Consider the following 27,759-nt stretch of genomic DNA (forward strand, 5'->3'; position numbering starts at 1 on the left):
AACAAATGCATAATGCTAAGAAGGAAAAGGTGATAACTTTGTTTACCAGTTCAAAAATTATTAGATTCTCACCTGAACTACAGTCTCTATAAAGGCTGGTATGACTTAGTAAAAGTGAAGAGAAACATTAACAGAGAGGGATGAACAGAAAACACAGAACTATCAAAAAAGCAGGTCCCTGTAACTTGGAACTAATGACTATGTGTGGACAAGGGGAAAAGAACCAAGAAAGGTTGAAACCAAAAAGGAATTAAGTAGTGACTTTTATCCTACCCTCAAAATTCTTCCCCTAATTCTTATAGGACTAGGTATACTCACAATAGAAACTCCAATTCAAAAATTATTCTCTCCCTCCCTCTTTTTTCTTTTATTTTAGCAAACAAGTCCTGTAAGTGCAATGCTTGTGCTGGTGAAGTCGCTATCAGGACCAAGAGAATATATCGTGGACCTGGAGATGCTAACAGTCAACAGTATAGGAACCTTCCGCACAAGCTCAGTGTTAAGATTGACAATAATAGTGGGGCCATTTTCATTTTAGTCTTTTAAAAGAGTCCACTATAGGCATTTAAATCAGCCAAAGAATATTGATACCATAAAGCACTATTTTATTTATAGACGTATCTAGTACATCTACATCTATATGCTGTACACTCACCAATAATTCAAACAATTACACCATGGTATAAAGTGGGCATTTAATCTGTAAAGATTCAAAGTTTGTCTTTATTACTTTATGTAAATTAGACATTAATCCACTAAACTGGTCTTCTTCAAGAGAGCTAAGCATACTCTATTCAATGAAACTTGGATTCTTTTCTGTAAAAATGGGACAAAGCAATGATTATCTTCTGTGGTGCTTAAGGGAACTTACTACAGCTCCACTGACAGTCTCATAAGGAGGCAACCATCATAACATTGAACAGCATGCAAGTTCAAGAATGAATTTTTTAACTGCTTTGTAAGAAAATGGAAAAAGTCAATAAAGATATATTTCTTTAGAAAATGAGGATCTACCATATTTGCGTTGGTTTTATTTTCATTATCAGTCTAAACACAGATTATTGTATAGTATGCTGGTTTCTGTTGAATATTTTAAATTTTGTCAGAAATTTTTTATTATGAATGTAAACAAAAAAGTAAGCAAAATTCTCAAAGTGAATAAGTTATCCATAGAATAATTATTATATTGAGAAATCTACAGAGAGGGATGAGAAAACAAATTCTTTTAAAACTATATTGGAATTGACCTGAAGAAGTAAATTCAGTGTGTTCATCAGTTCAAGCTGCTATAATAAAATACTATAGACTGGGTGGCTTATAAATGACAGAAATTTATTTCTCACAGCCTAGAGGCTGGAAGTCTAAGATCAAAGTGCCAGCAAGGTCACGTTCTGGTGAGAGCTGTCCTGTGGGTTGCAGACTCGTATCTTCACATGGTAGAAAGAGAGCAAGAGTTCTCTTGGGGTCCCTTGTATAAGAGCACTAATCTCATTCATGAGGGCTCCACCCTTATGACCTAATTACCTCTCAAAGGCCTCAACTCATAATGCTATCACATTGGAAGTTAGAATTTCAACATTTGGGGAGGACACGAACATTCAATCTTTAACACTCAGTAAATGTAAGAACACCCCTGAATTCAGGTCTTCCACAAGATGTAGAACAAAATGAAGAAAAGGGATTGTACTGAGGAAGCTTTAGTTTCTGAATAAAATTAAAACTCTAAAACTTCACTTATAACTAAAATTTCTCATCTTTATATCTGATGCTCACAGAGGAAGAAAATGAGAACAGTTCTTATTCTTGGCATCCAGAGTGACCGTGAACTAAAGCAAATTGCCCTCCCTCTGAATTCAAAGAAAAGGTTTTATGTTTTATTTGTTTAAAGTGTAACTGCTTCACTTGGATGTATCATATTTTTAAATAAAAATAAATATTCTTTTAGAGGATCACTCTATCTTTGAAGGTTTTTTTAAGTGCAACCAATGATAGTCAATATAATTTTGTCTAGGAAAAAATTAGTTATAGCTTCTACAGCAAGAACAACCATTTGATTTTTTTCTAATAGATAATCTAGGAGATGATGAAACAAAAAGACTGCTAAAATCATGCCACAAGAATGTGTGCAGCCAATTTTCTCTTACATCCAGTTTCAAAGCACATATGAATAACCTCTGACACCCAGGCAACCTCTACCCTGAAACAGATGTTTCTCAAACTGTTGACTAAGTGTGCAGTAATTGTCAAAAAGAAAGTTCACCAAGATATCAAGAAACAAAACACAAATTTCTTGTGTGAACAGGGGATGGGCTTTTGTTATAGGGGAATAGAAACAGTGATGAGAGAACAGCTCTAACCAAGAGCCATATAAGGAAGCAGAATAAATAGCCAGCCACAACACAGCAGGACTGTTGAGTGTGTTACTGTCACTCCGTCCACATGATTACTTGCAGTCCAGATAAATTAAGGCTTGATCTAAACTTTTCTGTTTTTAATCAGTCTACTGGTTTTTCTACATATAGACACAGTTCTCAAGTCAGTGATGGGAATGGTGAGAGTTTAAAAAGAAAGTCTAAGACCTCTTCCAACAGATTTTTCACTCTTAAATAAGAAGGCAGTGTCTTATCTATAACTCTGGAGATGATTACAGAAGAAACAGAAATTTCTCTGAAATATTTATATATAAGCCCTGGTCCTCCACCTCCACCTCTAAGCATACATATATTATTATATAATTACATATTATATAATTATATGCTATGTATTATAGAATAATATATTTTGTTATATGTAAATATATATATAAATTACTATTTCTGTATTATATAATTAATATATAAAACATGTTATAATATATAATGATTTATAAACTGCATTTTTATAATTATATATCTATATATGTGACATATAGAAATCATTAACTGCAGGGACGCCTATGTGGGGTAGTCGGTTAAGCGTCCAACTCTTGGTTTCAGCTCAGGTCATGATCTCAGGGTTGTGAGACCAAGTCCCATGTCCCATGCTGGGCTCCGTGCTCAGTGTGGAGTCTGCTTAAGACTGCCCCTCCCTCTCCCTCTGCCCCTCCTCCCTCTCTAAAATAAATAAATGAATCATAAAAAGGAAAGAAAAAGAAACCAAAAGAAACCATTAACTATAGGCGAGTTGGCTCCCCTTTCATCCCAAAGCCTAGCTCTATTCACAAATCATAGACAGATGGAAAGGGTTGATATAGTGAAATGTCACTGGTGCAATTCCTTTTTTATTAATTGTAAAATATACAATACAATTCATTTTAAAATGTACAACTAAGTGGCATTTAGTACATTACAATGTTATACAAATATCAACACTATCTAGTCCCATACCCATTATAAACCCTATATCCATTAGCAGTAATGCCTCATTCCCCAACCCACAAACTCTGGTAGGAGTTACCACTAATCTAGTTTCTGTCTCTGGATTTGCCTATTCTGGACATTTCATATACATAGAATCATACAACAGGTACCCTTTTGTGTCTGGCTTCTTTCACTTAGCATGGTATTTTCAAGTTTCAGCCATATTATAGCATGTATCAGTACCTTGTTCCTTTTTATGACTGAATAATATTCCACAGTGTAGACATATCACACTTTATCCATTTGATGCTGGAAGGCTGGGTCCAAGGAACCAGAAGGGGGTCCACAGGACCAGCCAAGAGGGTCCTTGGCTTTGTGCAGGATGGAAATCAAATGTGAACCAGCAAGGAGTGAGAGCAGAGCTTACTGAAGACATAGAGAGAGCAGACACAGAGGGAGTGTTTGGGAGACTCAGAAAGGAAAGGAGGGAGTCTGGTCTTTGCTTGGGGTTTGGAGGTTTTTATTGGGGATTGTGATTTGGTGTATGTGTCCTCTCAGGCATCCAGGAACCAGTTAGAACAAAGACAAGGACCGAGGTGTTATTCCTTGGAAGCAGGGGGTCATGGCGTCAAGATGTCTAGCTCCAATGGTGGTCTGGAATATGCATATGAGGGCTTCATTTGGTCATTCTCACTCGGTCCCTCTTTAGATGTTATCTATTCCAAAGAAATCATTAACTGCTCGTTCCTTACAAGGAGGACATACACTATTTGCATTCTGAGGCATGTGTAAAGTGGGGGTGCAGGTCCTAGCAAGAATAAAAGTGGGAAAAGGAGCAAAAAGCAGATTTTTATGGAGTCCTTCAGTTTCCCTGTCTCACATTCATCAGTTGATGGACATAAGTTGATATGTTGTTTTGACCTGCAATTCCTTTTTGTCTTACCTACAAAAAGGAAGCTGATTCCTAGATGATTCATCCACTAATTTCGTGGCCTAAATCACCCATTTTTAGTTTCATTTTTAAAAATGAAAAAAAAAATAGCAAGTGAAAAAAATATATTATTCATTCACAGAAGCAAAATCCTGGAGAGAGCTTTGGAAAGCTAACACATGAGTTCCCTTACAGGTACAACCATCCTTAGTAAACTTAAAAATCTCCTGTTCTCGGGCACCTGGGTGGCTCAGTTGGTTGGGCGACTGCCTTCGGCTCAGGTCATGATCCTGGAGTCCCTGGATCAAGTCCCTCATTGGGCTTCCTGCTTGGCAGAGAGTCTGCTTCTCCCTCTGACCCTCCCCTCTCTCATGTGCTCTCTCTCATTCTCTCTTTCTCAAATAAATAAATAAAATCTTTAAAAAAAAAATCTCCTGTTCTCTTTTTAATGTAATTTGAAATTCAAAATAAACATCTTCACTAAAAACAAACCAAAGCAGTAAGACAAAGACCTGCTTTGTTTCCGAACTACACATGACTCCCTCTTCCCCTTCTCTATGAGAATCACTGATTTAAACCAGCTCCCATAGATGTTACAAGACAAATTCATGTCAGAATCATTATTCAGCAGCAAACATTTATTAAGCAACTTCTGTAGTAATCCCTTCCAACATTTAAGAGTGTGATGTAGTATAAAAAAATCAGTTCTAACATTAATCACTTGTGAGACTTAGCTTTTGGGGCCCCTGCTTGCTTTATCTATAAAACTGAGATATTGAAACAAGGAGCTTTTCCAGTTTTAACAACTGTAACTAATCCCTATGCCTAAGCTGCATTGAGAGATAAGGTAGCTCAATTTGCCAAATTTTTTAAAGCATCTGAGCATTCCTTGTATGCAGTGGCTATTGGGAAGCATTGGACATTGGTAGAAGAGAAAACTCATAGTGCCTTCCCCAAAATAGGTCTTCACACTGTGGGTTCATTACTGGGGCCAAGGACAAATTTAGCTATGAATTTTTAAATTAAAATTCAAAATTATTTTTTTTTGCTATTCAATCTGTTAAATTATTCATGTTTTTGCTCCTTTTCACTGATACTGAAATATAAATACTCATGTTAAATTAAAAGTCATTTCGCCTTGTTTCACCAATGAAAAAAGTCCAGCCATGGGTTCCCACACTTCCAAACATGCATCCAGGGAAATATGTACATTCTTAGTAAGTCTCAGTACTGAGGCCACAACTAGTCATTTCCATCACTTCACCATTCTGTTACCATATCTGGGCTCAGAGACTTCCATGCTCTCTAACTGGACAGTTCCATCCTGACAGTGATTAGGAAAGGCCTCTTGGTTATTAAGACTGCTCCAAAAAAGAGTAAGTTCCCTTGCAGCTGCCAAATTTCCCTCTTAAATAGTTTCATTAACAACTTGCAATCTCCACCCCCTCCAAACATAAAATTTCTTATTACATGCACTTCTTTTTAATAATAATGATAATAAACAATAACAGGATTCTAAATTTAGATGCCACTTAGGTCATCTTATTTTTAAGACTTGCTCAAGGTCACAGTTTGTTAAGCAACAGCGCTGTGCCTAGAATGCAGGTCTTCTGATTTAGATTAAGCTCATTTCATTGGCCGTACTCCAAATTTCAACACCAACAAGCAATCCCTTTCTTTCCTGCAAAGCGTCCACCCCAAATTGTGGACCAGTTTTGCTGATTGCCATGACCAGTTGTCACCACTGCTGTTACAGGCAATTGTGTTGAAATAACACAGATACCTACCTGATTCTGATTTACTTTCTTAAACTTTAGCTGCTTTGTTCTCTTTAAAAACTCCAGAGAGGCAGAAGTCATCGTGTTACACAAAATACTCCTAAACTCTAGAAATTCAAAGTCAAGAACCAATCATGTAGACCTTACTATACTGGAGAGGACAGCAATTCCCAAAAGATAAAGTCTATTACTAAAGATCCAGATGTAGCTCTCTGCATGGGGGAGCTTTGAGAGCAACAGTGGTGAAGAGGGAATGAGGTTAACACTCTCCTGGTTCAGAAGCTGGGCCAAAAAGCTTACAGAGTCCGTCCTTCCATAGGATTAGTATAAAGTAAGGGGCTAGTGTAAAGATTACTGCCATTCCTTGACATTGGTTAATATTCGTTAGGTTATTTCTGAAGGAACAATGAACATCATCACCCAGAATAAGATAAGATGCCTCATTTTATTAACAACTCAGTCCTCAGTGGGGCTAAACATATTCTTTCACAATATGTTTAAGTAAAAATGGCAAAAACAGTAGGGCTTTTAAAATTGTAATTTAAAAATATAAATATTGAAGGGTAGAAATCAGTTGGAAACCAATCCCCACATCTAATAAATATAGTCATCTCTACCACTTTGCCTCTACCAGGGAGATGTTTTAGTGAATCCAAATGATGGAAATAGAAAGATTGTTCAGTATCCTAAAACCACCTGAACACAGCCCAGTGGGATTATTATTTTTGGGGAAGCTTCACAAATACAAGTTTATTGTTGAATCCTGTTTCCATGACGCCAAGCAGTTGCTTATGTTTTGAATAGCCGTGTATGCTTCTAACTTTCTAACTCTTCTTTTAAAATATAGAACAGCTGCTGGTCTGCTCATATGGTATGCATAAGAAGCCCACAAGGGACGAAACCTTCCATTAATATGTCAAATTATTTTTAACAGACTTATATTTCTATCCCGAATCATCGTCTCAGAAAGATGGCACATTTCCATCCTCCCAGCTGGGGGAGCACCTGCAAAATACAAACCCAAACTGTGACACATCTGGTACCAAAAAACCAATCTTGTTTCATCTGGCCAGCAGACTAAAATATCAAGATCGTTGAACAGAAACAAGGCAAAAAGTTAACTGCCTCTTATATGTAGTCAACACAGATGTCTAGTTAATCTGTTTATATTGTAAGTGCATGTGTATGTTAACGGAGCACAGACCCCTTTAATAAGCCAGAGTCAGAATACAAACGCAAGAGAATTTTAAAGACCTGAATGCAATAATTCAGTTCTTTCTTATCTTCCCATTGAAACTAAATTAATTTCTGCAGAATCTCAGCATTATTTTTAAATAGATGCATGTAACACAAATAATTTTGTTGAGTTTTCTTGGTATCTCCAAGTTGTTTATTTCCTTTAAAAACTGTAGTCCATGTTTTTGTATTTTAATATTTAGATTACATTTCTTTCTTTAAGTGCTAAATTACTTGCCTGTGACTTAAACCAGGTGTCTTGGTTTGTGTTGCCCCAAAAGCAGACCCTGACACAAGAAATGAGTGTGGGTAGTTTGAGAGGTTAACTCAGAAAGAACAGGCAAGGAAGTGGGGAAAATGAGTCAGGGAGAGGAGAGATGCCAATAAATGAGTTAATGAGGAGATCACTACTGTGGGCAACTGGTATGCATTTCCTCTAGGGAGCCTCTGAGAAATCTTGTGGAACTCACATCAAAAGCATCCCACTAAAAGCTGCCTAGGCTGGGCCATTTATCTACCAACTTCCAACTCTGTGGTGGAGGTTGCCCCCAGGGGCACTAACACCACACCCACTTATAACTGCCTGCTCAAGGGGGAGCTCCTTAGCCCTGGAGGAAGCCCTCAGGCAGATGGGAAAAGAGACAGAGGCTTGATGTTGGATGCTATCAGTGAACTAGAAATTTCTACTGCAGCCCCAGTAAACTCAAGTGGCTGAAGGGAATTGGAGGAGGCACGAAAATCTGCTGACTGAGGTCAGCTCATTGCATGATGAGTCTGAAACCTGAAGCACATGGAACTGGCCTAATGGCTTCAAATCACATAAACCTCTTCCCTGACTTTTTTCTGTTGGTTCTCCATCTTTTTTTTCCTTTCTTACTCTTTCTCTTCTTCTACTCTAGTTTTCTTCTCCTCCAAGTATCACAAATTAGGGACCAACCACATCCAAGACACATGGTTCTAAATTAGATGCAAAGACACATTAAGATATTATGTAAAGTGGTATCATATAGCCTATGAGATTCCAAAGCACATCACAAGTTCAATTACAGACTATTGTATAAAATTGGTTGTCCTAATTCTCTGAACAGAAAAGCGACCACTTTCTGGATGGTAGGACTTGCGGAGAAGTGAATCCGAGGCAATATTCAGGAAGATAGACAGCGGGGGAGGGGCCTCCATCAGCTGCTACTGAAAAGTGATAGAGCCATGGAGCACAAAATCGGAACTTTTATAAGTCGGCTCCACTGAGGGACGTCACTCCACTGGCTAAGCGGGGGGATGGAAACTTTGCTTGGACAGTGTGGTCTCAGGACCCTCGGGGTCACAGAAAGACAGGTGGTGCCTGAGTGGGGCAGAGCTCCCAGGTATCAGAGCAGGGAAGCCAGCTGCAGAGACAGAGCCGAGGATTGGGCTCTCAGCTCGGGGTTGCCATAAACTGTGATCCACGGCACAGTCGGACCACTGCTCCTCCAGCAGGGACCCAACAAGTGGCAGATCTGGGGAGACTCCCCTTCCTCCCCCCAGAGGAGCAGCACGGGAGTGCACTGCAGGAATCTTCTGGGTTTGGAGACTCCACACAGGGTCGTGTGCCAGAGATAGAAATGCTCAGTCACAGGCCAGGTGAGCACAGAATGTGGCTGGAGATGAGGGAAACGGGAGTGACTGACTGCTTTTTTCTGGGGGTGCACTGAGGCCAGGGCCCCGAGTTCTCGGCTCCTCCGGGGTGGAGATTGGGAGGCTGCCATTTTCACTCTCCGCCTCGAAAGCTATACAGAAAGCTTGCAGGGAACAAAAGCTCCAGAGAGCAAACCCAAGCAGATTACTTAGCCCAGACCCAGCAAGAGTGGGGCAATTCCACCTCCGGCAAAGACATTTGGGAACCACGGCAACAGGCCCCTCCCCCAGAAGATCAGCAAGAACAGCTAGCCAAGACCAAGTTTACCGATCAATGAGAATGGCAGAACGCCAGCGCTAGGGGAATACTGCACATAGAATCCATGGCTTTTTTACCATGATTCTTTAGTCTTTCAAAGTTAATTTTTTTTTAACGGTCTTTTTTTTTTTTTAATTTTTCTTTTTCCCTTTTTCAACCAACATCTTATCAATCCCTTTTTAAAAAAAAAAAAATCTTCTTTATTTTTCATTTTTAGAGTCATATTCTATCCCTTCCTAGTAGTTACCCTTATTTGTGGTATATATATATAAATTGTTCTCTCTTTAAAAATTTGGCATACAGTTCCTTCTAACAGATGAAAATATCCCCTAAATCTCTAGTGTATGACTTTGTTCTAGTCTCCTGCCTGATCACATTCTCTACCTTTTTTTTTTTTAAATCCTCTTCTTTCTTTTTTCAACCAACTTCTTATCTTATCAATTCCTTTTATAAAATATTTTATAATTTTCATCTTTACAGTGAGATTCCACCCCTCCACCACATTAACCCTTATTTTTGTACCTATATAAGTTTTTCTTTCTTTAAAATTTTGAGAGGCACTTTCTTCTAACAGACCAAAATATGCCCAAAATCTAGTGTGTGGCACTGATCTATGCACCAGCCTGATCATATTTGATCATATCCGGTTTTGTTTTGTTTTGTTTGTTTTTATCTTTTTCTCTTTTTTTTTTCTTTTTTCTTTCTTTCCCTTTCTTTTCCCCCGGTTTTAGGTCTTTTCTGATTTGTTTAGTGTATATTTTCTGGGGACGTTGTTACCCTGTTAGCATTTTGTTCTATCATTCATCTATTCTCCTCTGGACAAAATGACAAGATGGAAAAAATCACCTCAACAAAAAGAATAAGAGGCAGTACCGACTGCCAGGGACCTAATCAATGCACACATTAGTAAGATGTCAGAAGGAGAGTTCAGAATGATGATTTTAAAGATACTAGCTGGGCTTGAAAAAAGCATGGAAGTTATTAGAGAAACGCTTTCTGGAGAAATAAAAGAACTAAAATCTAACCAAGTCAAAATCAAAAAGGCTATTAATGAGGTGCAATCAAAAATAGGGGTGCTAACTGCCAGGATAAATGAGGCAGAAGAAAGACTTAGTGATATAGAAGACCAAATGATGGAAAATAAAGAAGCTGAGAAAAAGAGAGATAAACAACTACTGGATCACAAGGGCAGAATTCGAGAGATAAGTGATACCATAGATGAAACAACATTAGAATAATTGGGATCCCAGAAGAAGAAGAAAGAGAAAGAGGGGCAGAAGGTATATTGGAGCAAATCATAGCAGAGAACTTCCCTAATTTGGGGAAGGAAACAGGCATCAAAATCCAGGAGGCACAGAGAACCCCTCTCAAAATCAATAAAAATAGGTCAACACCCCAACATCTAATACTAAAACTTATGAGTCTCAGAGACAAAGAGAAAATCCTGAAAGCAGCTCGGGCGAAGAGATCTGTAACCTACAATGGTAGAAACATTAGATTGGCAACAGACCTATCCACAGAGACCTGGCAGGCCAGAAAGGACTGGCCTGATATATTCAGAGCACTAAATGAGAAAAATATGCAGCCAAGAATACTATATCCAGCTAGGCTGTCACTGAAAATAGGAGAGATAAAAAGCTTCCAGGACAAACAAAAACTAAAGGAATTTGCAAACATGAAACCAGCCCTACAAGAAATATTGAAAGGGGTCCTCTAAGCAAAGAGAGAGCCTAAAAGCAACATAGACCAGAAAGGAACACAGACAATATACAGTAACAGTCACCTTACAGGCAATACAATGGCATTAAATTAATATTTTTCCATAGTTACCCTGAATGTAAATGGGCTAAGTGCCCCACTCAAAAGACAGAGGCTATCAGATTGGATTAAAAAAACAAGATTCATCAATATGCTATCTGCAAGAGACTCATTTTAGACCCAAAGACACCCCCAGATTGAAAGTGAGGGGGTGGAAAACCATTTACCATGCTAATGGACACCAAAACAAAGCTGGATGGCAATCCTTCTATCAGACAAATTAGATTTTAAACCAAAGACTGTAATAAGAGATGAGGAAGGACACTATATCCTACTTAAAGGGTCTATCCAACAAGAAGATCTAACAATTGTAAATATCTATGCCCCTAACATGGGAGCAGCCAATTATATAAGGCAATTAATAACAAAAGCAAAGAAACACATTGACAACAATACAATAATAGTGGGGGACTTTAACACCCCCCTCACTGAAATGGACAGATCGTCTAAGCAAAAGATCAACAAGGAAATAAAGACTTTAAATGACACACTGGACCAAATGGACTTCACAGATATGTTCAGAACATTCCATCCCAAAGCAACAGAATACACATTCTTCTCTAGTGCCCATGGAACATTCTCCAGCACAGATCACATCCTAGGTCACAAATCAGGTCTCAACCAGTACCAAAAGATTAGGATCATTCCCTGCCTATTTTCAGACCACAATGCTTTGAAACTAGAACTCAATCACAAGAGGAAAGTCGGAAAGAACTCAAACACATGGAGGCTAAAGAGCATCCTACTAAAGAATGAATGGGTCAACCAGGAAAATTAAAGAAGAATTAAAAAAAATTCATGGAAACCAGTGAAAATGAAAACACAACTGTTCAAAATCTTTGGGATGCAGCAAAGGCAGTCCTAAGAGGAAAGTATATAGCAATACAAGCCTTTCTCAAGAAACAAGAAAGGTTTCAAGTACACAACCTAACCTTACAACTAAAGGAGCTGGAGAAAGAACAGTAAATAAAGCCTAAACCCAGCAGGAGAAGAGAAATAATAAAGATCAGAGCAGAAATCAATGAAATAGAAAGCAAAAGAACAGTAGAACAGATCAACAAAACTAGGAGCTGATTCTTTGAAAGAATTACCAAGATTGATAAACCCCTGGCCAGACTTATCAAAAAGAAAAGAGAAATGACCCAAATCAACAAAATCATGAATGAAAGAGGAGAGATCACAACCAACACCAAAGAAATACAAACAATTATAAGAACATATTATGAGCAACTCTATGCCAGCAAATTAGATAATCTGGAAGAAATGGATGCATTCCTAGAGAGGTATCAACTACCAAAACTGAACCAGGAAGAAACAGAAAACCTGAACAGACCTACAACCAAAGGAAATTGAAGCAGTCATCAAAAATCTCCCAACAAACAAAAGCCCAGGGCCAGATGGCTTCCCAGGGGAATTCTACCAAACATTTAAAGAAGAAATAATACCTATTCATCTGAAACTGTTCCAAAACATGGAAATCGAAGTAAAACTTCCAAACTCGTTTTATGAGGCCACCATTACCTTGATCCCAAAACCAGACAAAGATCCCATGAAAAAGGAGAATTACAGACCAATATCCTTGATGAACATGGATGCAAAAATTCTCACCAAAATACTAGCCAATAGGGTCCAATAGTCCATTAAAAGGCTTATTCACCACGACCAAGTGGGATTTATCCCTGGGCTGCAAGGTTGGTTCAACATCCACAAATCAATCAACGTGATACAATACATTAATAAAAAAAAAGAACAAGAACCATATGATCCTCTCAATCAATGCAAAAAAAGCATTTGACAAAGTACAGCATCCTTTCTTAATCAAAACCCTTCAGAGTATAGGGATCGAGGGTACATACCTCAATATCACAAAAGCCATCTATGAAAAACCTACAGTGAATATCATTCTCAATGGGGAAAAACTGAGAGCTTTCCCCCTAAGGTCAGGAACACGGCAGGGATGTCCACTATCACCACTGCTATTCAACATAGTATTAGAAGTCCTAGCCACAGCAATCAGACAACAAAAAGAAATCAAAGGCATCCAAATTGGCAAAGAAGAAGTCAAACTCTCACTCTTTGCAGATGATATGATACTTTATGTGGAAAACCCCAAAGACTCCACCCCAAAACTGCTAGAACTCATACAGGAATTCAGTAAAGTGGCAGGATATAAAATCAATGCACAGAAATCAGTGCCATTCTTATACACCCACAACAAGACAGAAGAAAAAGAAATTAAGGAGTTGATCCCATTTACAATTGCACCCAAAACCATAAGATACCTAGGCATAAATCTAACCAAAGAGGCAAAGGATCTGTACTCAGAAAACTATAAAATACTCATGAAAGAAATTGAGGAACACACAAAGAAATGGAAAAACGTTCCATGCTCATGGATTGGAAGAACAAATATTGTGAAGATGTCAATGCTACCTAGAGCAGTCTACACATTCAATGCAATCCCCATCAAAATACCATCCACTTTTTTCAAAGAAATGGAACAAATCATCCTAAAATTTGTATGGAACCAGAAAAGACCCTCAATAGCCAGAGGAATGTTGAAAAGAAAAGCAAAGCTGGTGGCATCACAATTCCGGACTTCCAGCTCTATTACAAAGCTGTCATCATCAAGACAGTATGGTACTGGCACAAAAACAGACACATAGATCAATGGAACAGAATAGAGAGCCCAGAAATGGACTCTCAACTCTATGGTCAACTCATCTTTGACAAAGCAGGAAAGAATGTCCAATGGAAAAAAGACAGTCTCTTCAACAAATGGTGTGGGGAAAATTGGACAGCCACGTGCAGAAGAATGAAACTGGACCATTTCTTTACACCACACACAAAAATAGACTCCAAATGGTTGAAAGACCTAAATGTGAGACAGGAGTCCATCAACATCCTAAAGGAGAATATAGGCAGCAACCTCTTCGACCTCAGCTGCAGCAACTTCTTCCTAGAAACATTGCCAAAGGCAAGGGAAGCAAGGGCAAAAATGAACTCTTGGGACTTCATCAAGATAAAAAGCCTTTGCACAGCAAAAGAAACAGTCAACAAAACCAAAAGACAACTGACAGAATGGGAGAAGATATTTGCAAATGACATAGCAGATAAAGGGCTAGTATCCAAAATCTATAAAGGACTTATCAAACTCAACACCCAAAGAACAAATGATCCAGTCAAGAAATGGGCAGAAGACACGAACAGACATTTTTCCAAAGAAGACATCCAAATGGCCAACAGACACATGAAAAAGTGCTCAATATCGCTCGGCATCAGGGAAATCCAAATCAAAACCTCAATGAGATACCACCTCACACCAGTCAGAATGGCTAAAATTAACAAGTCAGGAAACGACAGATGCTGGCGGGATGCGGAGAAAGGGGAACCCTCCTCCACTGTTGGTGGGAATGCAAGCTGGTGCAACCACTCTGGAAAACAGTATGGAGGTTCCTCAAAAAGTTGAAAATAGAGCTACCATACGACCCAGCAATTGCACTACTGGGTATTTACCCCAAAGATACAAATGTAGGGATCCGATGGGGTATGTGCACCCTGATGTTTATAGCAGCAATGTCCACAATAGCCAAAGTGTGGAAAGAGCCAAGATGTCCATCGACAGATGAATGGATAAAGAAGAAGTGGTATATATATACAATGGAATATTATGCAGCCATCAAAAGGAATGAAATCTTGCCATTTGCAACAACATGGATGGAACTGGAGGGTATTATGCTGAGTGAAATAAGTCAATCAGAGAAAGACATGTATCATATGACCTTACTGATATGAGGAATTCTTAATCTCAGGAAACAAACAGGGTTGCTGGAGTGGTGGGGGGTGGAAGGGATGGAGTGGCTGGGTGATAGACATTGGGAAGGGTATGTGCTATGGTGAGCACTGTGAATTGTGTAAGACTGTTGAATCACAGACCTGTACCTCTGAAACAAATAATATATTATATGTTAAAAAAAAATAAAAGAGAAGAAGATAGCAAGAAGGGAAGAATGAAGGGGGGGAAATCAGAGGGAGAGATGAACCATGAGAGACTATGGACTCTGAAAAACAAACTGAGGGTTCTAGAGGGGAGGGGGGTGGGAGGATGGGTTAGCCTGGTGATGGGTATTAAAGAGGGCATGTTCTGCATGGACCCCTGGGTGTTATACGCAAACAATGAATCATGGAACACTACATCAAAAACTAATGATGTAATGTGTGGTGATTAACATAACATAATAAAAAAAAAAGAGAACCCAAAAAAATAAATAAATAAAATAAAATAAAATTGGTTGCCCTTTGGGGCGCTGGGTTAAACATCTGCCTTCAGCTCAGGTCATGATCCCAGGGTCCTCAGATCCAGCCCCACATTGGGCTCCCTGCTCAGCAGGGAACCTGCTTTTCCCTCTCCCTCTGACTGCTGTTCCCCCTGCTTGTGCTCTCTCAATCTCTCTCTGTCAAATAATAAATAAAATAAAATAAAATAAAATAAAATAAAATAAAATAAAATAAAATAAAATAAAAACTGGTTGCCCTTCAAAGGTGAATTTTCAAAGAAACTAATGAAGCTAAATCTTTAAGAGCCTTCCCATACACCAGTCTCTTCCAAGGTCCTGAAGGGACACTAGCAATGTGTTCACATGGTCATATTTTTGTAAAATTTGCAAAAGTAATACATTGTAGCTGAATTGATTAGGACTACTCTTTCTGCTTAGCCCCTGCCGTCCCCCCCAACTACCACCTGCCCCTCCTCCTTCATCACATCATATTTCTCTTCATGTTGGATGGCACTGGAGTGGTCACAAGCATTTTTGGGAATCCAACCTGGGAAAATTAAGTTAGAAGTGTGCATTTGGTTTGAGTTTAGTGGGATATATATGTATCCCTATACAATTCACAGTCACTTCTATATATAGTTAATTTCAGTTCCTGTCTGGTTCTAGAAATATTCCTACTACCCTCTGTGTTGACGGCATGCACAAAGGTTCAAGGCCAAGGGTCCTATCACAATGCAATGTGTCTTATAGCATCCAGAACCAGAGTTGGTGGTAGACTGGAAGAGGGCCAGAACAGATGCAGGTTAGAAAGTTATGCCAGCAGCCCGAGAAAAGATGTGTTCACTTGGACAAAGTGTTGGTGGAGAGCATGAAGAGAAGGGAACAAATTGAATACACATAGGAGACAAAATAAAGAATTCAATGATGGCTTGGACATGGACGGTGAGAGAGCCTAGGTTTCTGGCTCCCATAACCTCATAGGCAGGCAATTGTTTCCAAGCACAATTTCAGAAATCTAAACTCCTTTCATTTTGGGGCTCTGTCATCTTCAAAAGGCTTCCAAGGTCACTGTGCTCCTCTACATCAAGAGATGGATCAATGACGGATAGAATGTGAGAACTTTTTATGGGGCAGGCCTGGAAGTGGCTTCCATCACCATGCTCCTCTTCCTTTAGAAAGCTGGGAAATAGAGTCTAGCTGTGTGTCCAGGAAGACAAGAAAATGGGTTTGGTCACTAGCTAGCAGTTTCTGCCTCAATGGGGAAGCTAGCAAATGAGTATATTCTTTATTCTAGGAATGGGAGTGTTCCACTAGAACAGAGAATAATTTTCTTCTTTTCTTTGGCGGGGGAGTGTGTTAGCGGGGGGTGGGGAGGAGAGGAGGGCCACAGAGAGAGAGAGAGAGAGAGAGAGAATCTTAAGTAGGCTCCATGCTTAGTGTGGAGCAGGACTCAATCTCATGACCCTGAGATCATGACCTGGGCTGAGATCAAGAGTCAGATGCTTAACCAACTGAGCCACCCAGGCACCCGCTGAGAATAATTTTCTCTCAGATTTACTTTTAGCTTCACTTGGAGCTTCACTTATTTTTCTCTGTATCCCTTCTCTCTTTTTTTAATTTTTAACAGCTTTATAGATATAATTCACATATCATACAAGTCATCTGTTTAAAGTATACAATTCACTAGCTTTTAGTATATTCACAGATATGTGCAACCATCATCACAGTCAGTTTTACATTTCCACCTGCTCAAATAGAAACCTTATATCCTTTAGCTATCATATTCTTATCCTCTCCTCTATGCCCACCCCCCAACTCTAAATGATCACTAATCTACTTTCTATCTCTATTAATTTCCCTATTCTGGGCATTTAATATGAATGGAATTATATAATTTTTCAAGATTCATATCTGTTGTAGCATGTGGCAGTTTTCCATTCTTTTTTCTGGCCAAATAATACTCCATCCTGTGGCTACACCCCATTTTGTTTATCTATTCTTCAGTTGATAGACTTTTGGGTTGATTCCACTTTTTGGTTATTACGAATAATGCTGCTATAAACATTTGTGTGCAAGTTTTTGTGTAGGCATATGTTTTCATGTCTCCTGGATGTAGTGTCTCCTTTAACCCTCCCAGTACTCCTAAGACCTGTTATTATTATCCCTGCCCCTTTTTTTGAGAGAGAGACAGCATGAGCAGGGGAAGGGGCAGAGGGAGAGAGAGAATCCTAAGCAGCCTCCAAGCCCAGCACAGGGATCGATCCACAACCCTGAGACCACGACCTGAGCGGAAACCAAGAGTCAGACACTTAGACTGAGCCCCCAGGCATCCCTGTTATCTCCTTTTGCACAATTGGAAACTGAGAACTGCAAGGTTAGGTTACTTGTCCAAAGTCTCATGACCTGTATAAGACAGAGCCAGGCCATAAACCCAGGCAGTCCAATTCAAATTTGCCATGCTACTTCTCTCTAGATCAGCTCTTCTCAGATGATCTTTAAGCTTTCCTTTTAAGGATATCTAAGAAATTGTACAAAAGTAATAAATATGCCCAGCCCCCTCCAGCCATTTACCCGTCATCTTACTAAATGCTACACATATTTCCTAAAGTGCACCCAGAAAATATAATTCTTACAAATGTAATAGCCTGCATAGAATTAGCACCACTTGCATATTTTACATCATTTTTTGAGTCACATTTTCTCACTTTGCCCCAAATTACACTTATCTTTCTTTTTTCTCTTCAAATTTTTATTTAAATTCTAGTTATTATCCTTCTAATACACAGTGTAGGTAGATGTTTGGAATGGCAAAGACCATCCCCAGACCATCTATTAACTAATACTCTTGAGGTAGATCCCCTCCCCCCTTAAATTTTCTTTGGAATGAAATCAATATTGCGTATTAGTTCCTTCCTTCCCACACTTCCTCTAGGTTAAAATTGAATTCTTTGAGATTAAGATTTTTTTGTGTGTGGCTTTAACATTAGCTTCACATGCCCTTGCATAAGCCCAACAATTGCTTGTTGACCCATTTTAACCTCTTTTGAGTGTCATCTTCAAAGTGTACCTGTCCTTGACAATGAAAGAGACCTCCCTATTGTCCTTCTACACAATCTTAGCATGGAGCTAAATGGCTTTCAGATGGAGGAGTTGACCAGATGAAGGAGACAAAGTAAACTCTTGTTCCTGAGTGACTTTGCTAAAGTTTCCGTTTTCTCTCTTAGAATGGTGCATTTCTATACAAGATGATGGACATTTTGACAGGTGCAAGTGCTTTGAACTATTGTGTCCGATAATTCTTTTGTCTTGGGTTTTCTTAGCAGAGTAGTATATCTTAGGATGCTGAGATGCATATTGTTTGCTTTTTGTTTAATGTGGTGAAGCCTTCCTTCTTGCTTTCCCTCCACCTTGCTCTTTAGGTCCTTTGTATGCATATCACTAACCCAGGTGGGAAGGCAGGCATTGGTGCAGGAAACTCTCCCTTAACCTCCCCCACCCTTTTTTTCCCCCTCAAAACTCTATATCCCTTTTCTTTGGTGTACTTCTTATGTTCAGGGGTAAGTAGAATCCTTAAGTAGTTCCACATTTCCATTTATTTATTTTTAATAAGGGCAGGTTTTCAATATTATTTATTCATTCAATAAATATGTAAGTGTCTACAATTGTCTCAGCCTAGTTGTTTACTTCTTGTCCAAGGAGGACAGAAAGAAAGAATACTATCCTTTTATTCTTTAAGAAAAAGGTATTAAAACTGAGTTTTAAACTTATAAAAAATGTTTATGCACAAATATGTTTACTTTAGTGTTATTTCTAATAAATGAAAAGAGTTAAAATGCACAATAATGGAGAAATGGCTAAGTTAAAATTATGGTACATCTATACTGTAGAATATTATTCAGTGATTAAAATGTTTATAAAGAGATTGATATGTAGTGGGGGATGTTTATGATATAGTGTTAAGTACAGGAGGTACTGTCTCAATCACATAAATATATGTATGGGGAAAAAAGGTATGCCAAAATGTCAACTATAGTTATTTCTGGGATAGGAATGAAAGAATATTGTATTCCCCTATCTATGCTTTCCTATATCTATAATTTATTACCTTTTTTACAATGAGTTTCATGTCAGATTAAGAAGTTCTTTTTTAAAAAATTCAAAGCAAACTCAAGGAAGCCATGGGAGACTTGGAAATATGATAGATAATTACAGCCAGGCATTAAACTAAAGCTAGAGGCTGAGTCCAAAATCTGGGAGTGGGTTACCAGAATCTTCCATATGAGTGCTTGTTCAGGTAGTGTTTTGTTATAGAGTCCACCAGTCGCATTAACTGAGAACTTCTCCCTGCTCAGCAGGGAGTCTGCTTCTCCCTCTGACCCTCACCCCTCTCATGCTCTCTCATTCTCTCTCTCAAATAAATAAATAAAATCTTTTAAAAAAAGAAATTATCTAACTGAGAACTTCAACATCTTAGTGTCATATATCGAGCCCATGGGATGGGTGCAGCAATGCTGACCTGGTAGGACAAAGCCAAAAAACAGAACTCAGGACAGAAAGTCAGGCCTGGATAGATGAGATGGTATAACAAAGCCAAACTTTCTGGAAATGGGGTATCAGGGGAAAAGTCCAGACTTTGGCTACCACAACAGCAGAGGTAAGAGCTGCCAGACATCAAATAAGTAGATGCAAGAGGCAAAAGCTGCTGGAGCAGTATGGATTCAAACATTTTAAGTGAAGTTCGGGAGCAAGGATTCAGGTGTTGGGCAGTTCACATTAATCTCCTAAAATGGGATTTAGGCTAGTACCTCAGTTGAAAATCTAAGGCATGACTTTAAACATCTCGAAGGTATAGCTTAGTGTCAGCAAATCTATTTTAGCCTTTTCCAAGAAAGGCATTTTTTTTATGCCTAGGTTATTTAAATAGTAATAATGAGAGCGAAAATTTACTAAGTACCTATTATATGCCATACACTGTGGCCTCATGCTGTGCTAGACATTTGATGTGCTTTACAAATATTACCTCATTTTATGATATGGGCTTTTCCATCCCATTTGAAAGAGGAAGCAATTGAGCCTCAGAGAAATAAGAAACAGATGTCACACAAGTAGAAAGTGGCAGAGCAAGGTCTACAACCCAGGTCAATTTGACTGCAAAGCCTATAGTCCTAACCACCTCATTACTGATCAGTGGCTAATTCTGTGTGGCCATTTGTATATTCTGTGCTTCTTTTTAGAAAAATCTGTCTGTCAGTAAGCCAAAAATCCTGTCTACCAGGGATGAGACTAATAGATATCATGGATAAGCAAATTGCATCAAGATCTTTGTGCCTATTAAAGGGATATTACTAATTAAAAATTATTACATATTTGAAAGTTATTAAGAGAATAGATCTTAAAAGTTCTCACCATAAGAGAAAAAAATCTGTAACTGTGTATGGTGACAGATGTTGACTAGACTTCTTGTGATCATTTCACAATATATACAATCATCAAATCATTATGCTATACACCTGAAACCAATATAATTCTATATTTCAATTATATTTCAATTAAAAAGTACTATTTATGAGAGTTAATTTGGAAACAAGGAAGTCTTAGTACCCTTAAAATCACACCATGGGTCTGGAGATGACTCCCACATCTCTAGCCAAGGTAAATAGGGAAGAAATGAAAAATTCCTAAAAAGGAAGTCTAGGTAGCTGTGAAAATTAGTCTGGATTCACTAAGGATCTAAATGGAGTAAGTAAGGCATTAAACAAATAAGATTTCTAATTAAAATTGAAAACACAACACACAAACTTTTATGTGATTCTTTGGATCACTGAACTGTACCCCCTTTAGACCAAGCGTCTAAAGGACACCATTAAATATATAAGTATAAAAAAATCTTTACAGTGCAGTAAATATTTCTGCAGACTGAAGAATAAAATCAATTGTGCAAAGTTGAACAATAGATAAAAAGAGTAAATACTCCTTTGTTTCTTAGAGATTAACGTAGAGCTGTTGAATATCAGTTGCAACTTAATAACGTGCTCAGGTGCTTTGTTTTTTAATCACTCAAGATTTGACATGTTTTCTTCTGTTGAGTGAGAGTTCATGCAATTAGCTGCACAAAAAGCTACAGACACGCCTAGGTTACTTTACCTTAACAGGAGTAACTGTTGGCACATCAACGGCATACTCTCCATCACTCATTCTAAATCTAGCAGGCCATTCCAAAAGTAACCATGTGGCTTGAACAAACATCATTCACTTCCTGTTAAAAAAAAAAAAGAGTTAGTGCCTTCAGCAGTAATTCTCATCCCTTTCCCAAGAGATGTTTCAAACACTCTGTGATGAAATTATGCAAAGAAAATAGGAAATAAGTGATTCTGTGAATGTCACAAAATGGCAATGGGGAAGTGTCATAGCAGCCCTTGATCACCTTGGAAGAAGGTGAAATTTTTAAACATCTGCTCAAAGATACCAAATAAATTTCTGTTTTGTTTTATTTTTTAATGGTTCAAGTGCCAATCTGAAGATTCCATTTTGAAGTTATAGCATTGATATCAAGATATCCTTTTCATTCTATGAGTGTACTTAGAAGAGGGTGGGGCAAGTTTCAACGTCAAATAAACCGAAGTAAAGGATAAATAAAAAACAAGAAATGAAAAATGATGTAATACAAAGCTATTTAGCTCTGCCAGATGCTTCTGTAACAAACAAGGGATCCCAGCAAGTCAAATGCATGCCCTATTGTCTTCCCAATAGCTTCTGTAACAAGTTATTTGATGTGGAAGCAAACTTGGGCCCAGCTCTTGACAGTTTTATAACCCTTGGTCAAAGTTTTCAACAGTGTTTGCGGCAGGCATGACTAGGCAGCTAGATTACACATACTGACTTTCCACTTGCAGATACACAATATTTACTTTTCAGGGTGAGCCAGTACACCAGCTGACCAATTAGGCCACAGATTCTTTGCACTTCATGAAAGCTAAGCAAGACTGTGAATATAAAAGCCACAGAAATACATGCAGCCTGAACTTTCCTTTAATGTGTCCTCATATAATCTCCATAAAAAAGAATGCCAATGACCAGTAGTCTTCTACATCAGAGCCACTTAGGTGTAAAAAAAACACAGAAAGTATCTCTCAAGTGGAAAGTTCTAGTTCTGTGGTTTATGAACACCTACATTCAGCAGTAGATAGAACCAAACTTTAGAACAAAGACAAAGTTTTACAAGAAATATGAATTCCTAGGGCACCTGGGTGGCTCTGCCGGTTGAGCATCCGACTCTTGGTTTTGGTTCAGGTCATGATCTCATGGGTCGTGGGATCCAGCCCCACACTGGGCTCCGCGCTTAGCAGGGAGTCTGCTTGAAGATTCTCTCCCTCTGCTCCTCCCCCCACTCGCTCGCTCTCTCTCAAATAATTAAATAAATCTTAAAAAAAAAAATCTGAATTCCTCTAACCTCCCTGTCATTCAGCCTGTAATTCAAGTCCTTCCACAATCAACTGTATAATTTTTAAATCAATATTTCCTTCAATGAATTCTTTCTTCTAGCCAAAGTGATCTTTTTACGATACCATGAACACATGGTATACATTCCTACCTCTCTGCCTCTACTCAAACCATTGCCCCCCACCTAGAATGTTATCATTCCTCCTCCCTCTCTCCTAGATCCCACACCTCCATTTACCAACTCAAAACCCAGCTCCTCCATGATGACTTCTTGGCCACAGGGATTTCTGTCTTCTCTGATCTCCCTTAGCATTAACTGTTTATCTATTCATTTAATACTTATACTGCTGCATGACCATCCTCATATCATTATATAACCTTTTATTTTAGTGTGTTTTGCCCTCCCAAAAAAGTTTCCAGTCACCTGTAGGCCGCTTCTACTTGAGTGGCTGCCGTCCTGCAAATTCAACAAACCTACCACCAAGCCTATATTCTTCTTAAACTTCTATTACCAACACCACTATTCTTACATTTCAGCTAGGCTCAAAACCTTAGATTCACCTTTGAGTCTCCTTCCTCTTACATACTTCCCATATTAAACCAGTCACCATCTCTTATAACCAACCACTTGCCTTTCCCATTTCCAATGCCAACTCAATTGCTCAGGCCTTTATTTCCTCACTTGGGCTATTTGAAAAGATTCCCACTGTCTTCTCTGTCTCCAGTTTCTCCCAACTTCAGTCCAATCTAAACACCTCAGCCAGATTAATCTTCCTATATGTAGCTCTGAATCACATTACTATTCTGAGAAAATACCTTCAATGGCATCTCAAGGCCTACCAAATAAAGTATAAATTCCTCAGTCTGGCATTAGCTAGGCATAGTGTCATGGATGCTGTGGTGTGCCACCCAGATCCCCCTTCAGTACCAAAGCATGCATTCCCCGATGCTAGCAGTGTTGGCTTCTGACAAGTCATAGTTTAATTCTTCCCCAGAAATTGCCATTGACCAAAAGGAAATGTTTGGCCCAAGATTTGCTTTCTCCCCAGAGGCAGACCACATTTAATAACTGATTACTATGGGAATACAAAGGCCCACCCCCCCTTGTCTCAATTCAGGACAATTTTTTACAGTTACGCTAACTCCTGTGTGCCATGTGGGATTAGCTGAGGCCTCTGTTGCAACTTCATTTCACCTCAACTTGTGCCTCTGCCCTATCCTACTTCTCAACTCCCTCACAAGGGTTGACCCTACGAGCATTTCCCAATAAACTTCTTGCACTGGAGTCTTTATTTCAGAATTTGTGTTCAAGGAACCCAACCTAAGACACCCAGCCATCTTTCTTTCATATCTTTCACTCTTGTCCTTCCTATATCCTACATTACAATCAAACAGTGATCTGCCATTCCTTAAAGATAACCTCATATATCACCACTTATTCATAAAAAAAAAAAATCTACTGAATATCTAAAATGTTCCAGACTCTATAAGAGGTATTTACTGACCTTAAGAGATATAGACAAGTAAACAAGCCATTAGAATCAGTGTGAACAGTGATTTCCCAGCAGAGACCACAGAAACAGCAAGGGAGAAGCATGTGCTAGATAGGAAACAGCATGCACAAGGTCCTAGAGATAAGAAAACTCACCTGGTGAGTCAGTGCACTGCAAGTGCACTTCAAAATGGCTGAAGCTCAGGGAGCTTGAGTGGTGGTGGCAAGAGAAGAGGCAAGCGATGTCAGCAAGGCCAGGACAAGAAAGGCAAGTAGCCTTATTTAGAACCTGGACACTATCCTTAGGGCAAATAGAAGCTATTAGAGGGCTTTAAGGGAAAAAATCACAATGATCATATTTGTGCTTTAGAAAGGTTTATCTGGCAACACTGTAGAGAAAGAATTAGCTGGAGGAAAAATCAAAGGTAGATGCTACTGCAGTCATTCAGGCAAAGGTGGTGGTGAACTGACCCAAGCAGGTGGCAGTGGAGATGGAGAGACCTGGGCAGATTCAGGAAATATTAATAACTACAATATAAAGGGCATGATGGTTAATCATATGGAGAGTGATAGGAAGGGAGGAATCAAAAATTGTGTTTCTGACTTAAATAATTGGATGTACATTATCCACTGAGATAGGACACACTGAGGGATGCAGAAGTGGGGAGAAAGATGGTGAGTTTGGTTTTGGCCATGCTAGACATAAGGTATTTAAGTAAGAGTTGGATATGTGGGTGTGCACAGCAGATATATAGGTCTGACTTTTAAGAGGCACAGGCCAGGCATCATGAGCATCTATATGGTTATAGAAACCTGGGGATGAGATTGAAAAGAGCTGTTAGACTAACAGAAGAAAACCTAGTAAAACGTGATATCACAGAAGCCAAGAGAACCCTTCAAGATGAAGCATGTGGTCAAAGGCATCAAATACTACTCATGCCAAATAAAATAAAGACCAAAAACAGTGTCCACTGATTAGAAACATCTCTGTACCTTTGCTCAAACTATCCCAATAACCAAAGAGCATAGAAATGTTTTCCATCTTTCAAGGATCAGCTCAAATTGCCTCACATTTGCATAGTGATTTACTGAACATCATCACAGGTTACCTCATTTACTGACTAAAATTTTGAGAGTTAAAACTATCTCATATGTCTTGACTTCCTTCTCAGCTCATTAAAATGTGGATGCTGTAGGTTCAGGAAAGGAACCAAATTTGCAGAGAAAATTTCATTGCAGAGAATGTATGGATGGGATGAGCTGGTCCACAGGTTGGAACTATTGCTTGTCCCTGTCAGGAAGATGGTACAACTAAGCCCATGTCCATGTAGGAAGAGTCATCAAGAAACGCCCTTTTTTGTTTAGAAAAGAACATGAGACAGTCTTCAACCTTATATTCAAACTTAGTGAATGAAATGAGGTGAAAAGGCCATCCTACCTTTTCACTGTGACATTAACCCCTTGGACCATTTTAGAGCTAGATCTGGAGCAAAATGCCCCCATCTGGATCCTGACGGACACTCGCCCCAAAGAGAGGCCATGAGCAGCCACCGATAAAGCAGGCATTCATCCTCTGACTGTTCATTTTTCTGGAGTGTAAACATCTAAAAAGGAAGGCCCATTTGAATAGGTACAACTGCCAACTTCACTTACCCCTTCATATTTAATGAGCCTATTTTGTTTTATGAATGCTTCAAAATTGCTGACAGAGAAGAGGCAGCTATGAATGGAAAACATGAAGCAACTTGCTGAGCCCTCATTGTGAGCTTGATGGCTTGCCTCTTCGTGCCCTCACAGACCTACATTTCCATGATTCCTTTAATTCTCTTCAAATGCGAAGAGAAGAATTCTCGCTCTCCTCCACAGTGTTAACATGAAAGAATATTTCAAAGCAGCTTGAGGGAGATGCAGGCACCAACACAGTAACTGTTAACATGGTAATAAGTGGTACATTTTTGGAGACATTCAGCCCAGACCTTCAAAATTCACTGCACAGCTACAGGGCCAGGAATCAATCTGCCCTTCCCCTCTCCCTGCCTAAGCAACATTCCTCTTAAGTTCTCAAGAGGCCCTGGCATTTAGAACATTAGCAAATATTGACTCAATGCCCAGAAGAATAGCTTGAAAATGGTGGGTCCTTGATGGTAGTGACACTCAACAATGGTAAAAAATAGCCCTTTAAGCCATAGATTTTTATAAATGGAGAGAAGACAGAGTAGTGAAGATGAAAGTTAAAGGTAAAAATTTCCAGCAGCTTCTATCTGGAATATGTTAGTTAAAGAAACTTCAGCTCAGGCAGACAGCCTCTCCTTTGCTGTCCTACCTGCTGCTCGCTTGCGGTGTATTCAATAAACTTCTATCTCCTGAAAGAAAGGAGAGAGAGAAAGAAAGGAAAGAAACTTCAGCTCATTAAGAGGCTAGTCAATGCCTATTAACATTAAGCACTGAAAGAATTTGGGTGATCCCCTCTTTACATCATCATTTTGTCATTTAGCACTGCTTCCATATTAAATCATACAATATTGCATACTTCACTTCTGGATGCTTTTACCCCTTATACTGTGGTTTCCACTGACAAGCCTGAGTGGGTTAAAAACAGATGATGCACTCTACACTGAACCATCTTATAAGTGTCCAAGGATGCAAGGCATCATTAAAGTGATGTGTAAGGATAGTATTTCAGACAAGAGGAAGAATATTACAGATCTGAATCTTAGGAAGGAAATTAGGGAGTTACTCCAATGCCAGCATTTTACATGACTGAAAAAAAATTTTAAACAAGCCAAGACATGAGAGAAAGTGCCTTACCAAGGTCACATAGTTATAAATACCTTCTCGTAGTTTTATTCTCTGTGTGTTCCTACTGTTTTAATACCTGCAATATTAGATTCATATCACAATATAATAATATGCTAAATTTTTAATCTTAGTGACTGACCACACACACACACACACACACACACACACACACACACACACATAACCCACAGCTGTCTAGAACTCCTTCATGAAGTTCATTTAGACATAGAAAATGAGTTAGGTAGGAAAGAACATTCTCCAAACACCAACTATATATTAAATTGAGAAGAAGTCTATTTGTAATAGGCCAGAAAATTCTCTCCTGTAGCTAATAATAATAATAATAATAATAATAATAATAATAATAATAACAACAGGTAGGATTTTTAGGTCCTTTGAATTAATAATAACAGGTACAATTTTTTAGATGCATTAACACATTTAATCCTGACAACAATCCTATGAGGTAGGACTATTATGATCCCCATTTTAGAAGGGAAGAAGCCAGGGCTGGAAGAGGTTAAGTAATTTTCCCAATTGTTCACTGTTCCTATAGCTAATAAATGAGAAAGCAAGAATTTCTAAGCCTTAACTGTCAGGCTCCAGAGCCTGCCATTTTAACTGTTATATCATATTGACTAGGCTTAATATACACAACCATAAACAATATGCATGAGACTGATTCGCAAATGATTTCCCAGAGCTTAAAAATAAGAG

General features: G+C 38.7%; 1 protein-coding gene and 1 long non-coding RNA gene across 5 annotated transcripts in view; one reads left to right on the forward strand and one right to left on the reverse strand.

The window, feature by feature from the left end:
* EFEMP1 (EGF containing fibulin extracellular matrix protein 1) overlaps positions 1 to 1,007 on the forward strand; it is a 59,048-nt gene extending 58,041 nt beyond the window's left edge. For 2 of the 3 annotated variants that reach the window (XM_045884963.3, XM_045884966.3), the window contains one exon: positions 377 to 1,007. In XM_045884963.3, the coding sequence (XP_045740919.1) occupies positions 377 to 538 (162 nt within the window). In that variant the 3' untranslated portion in view covers positions 539 to 1,007. The remainder of the gene's footprint in view (positions 1 to 376) is intronic. The other variant, XM_045884964.3, reaches the window with a different exon arrangement.
* The window catches only part of LOC135361766 (uncharacterized), a 60,947-nt gene that overhangs the window by 17,950 nt on the left and 15,238 nt on the right, over positions 1 to 27,759 (reverse strand). For both annotated transcript variants that reach the window (XR_010405692.1, XR_010405691.1), the window contains exon 2: positions 21,456 to 21,567. This is a non-coding gene — a long non-coding RNA (uncharacterized LOC135361766). The remainder of the gene's footprint in view (positions 1 to 21,455; positions 21,568 to 27,759) is intronic.

This window comes from Mirounga angustirostris, unplaced genomic scaffold, assembly GCF_029215605.1.
Source record: "Mirounga angustirostris isolate CCGP_5_RB_7025 unplaced genomic scaffold, mMirAng1.0.hap1 SCAF_10, whole genome shotgun sequence".
In the NCBI taxonomy this organism is placed as follows: Eukaryota; Metazoa; Chordata; class Mammalia; order Carnivora; family Phocidae; genus Mirounga; species Mirounga angustirostris.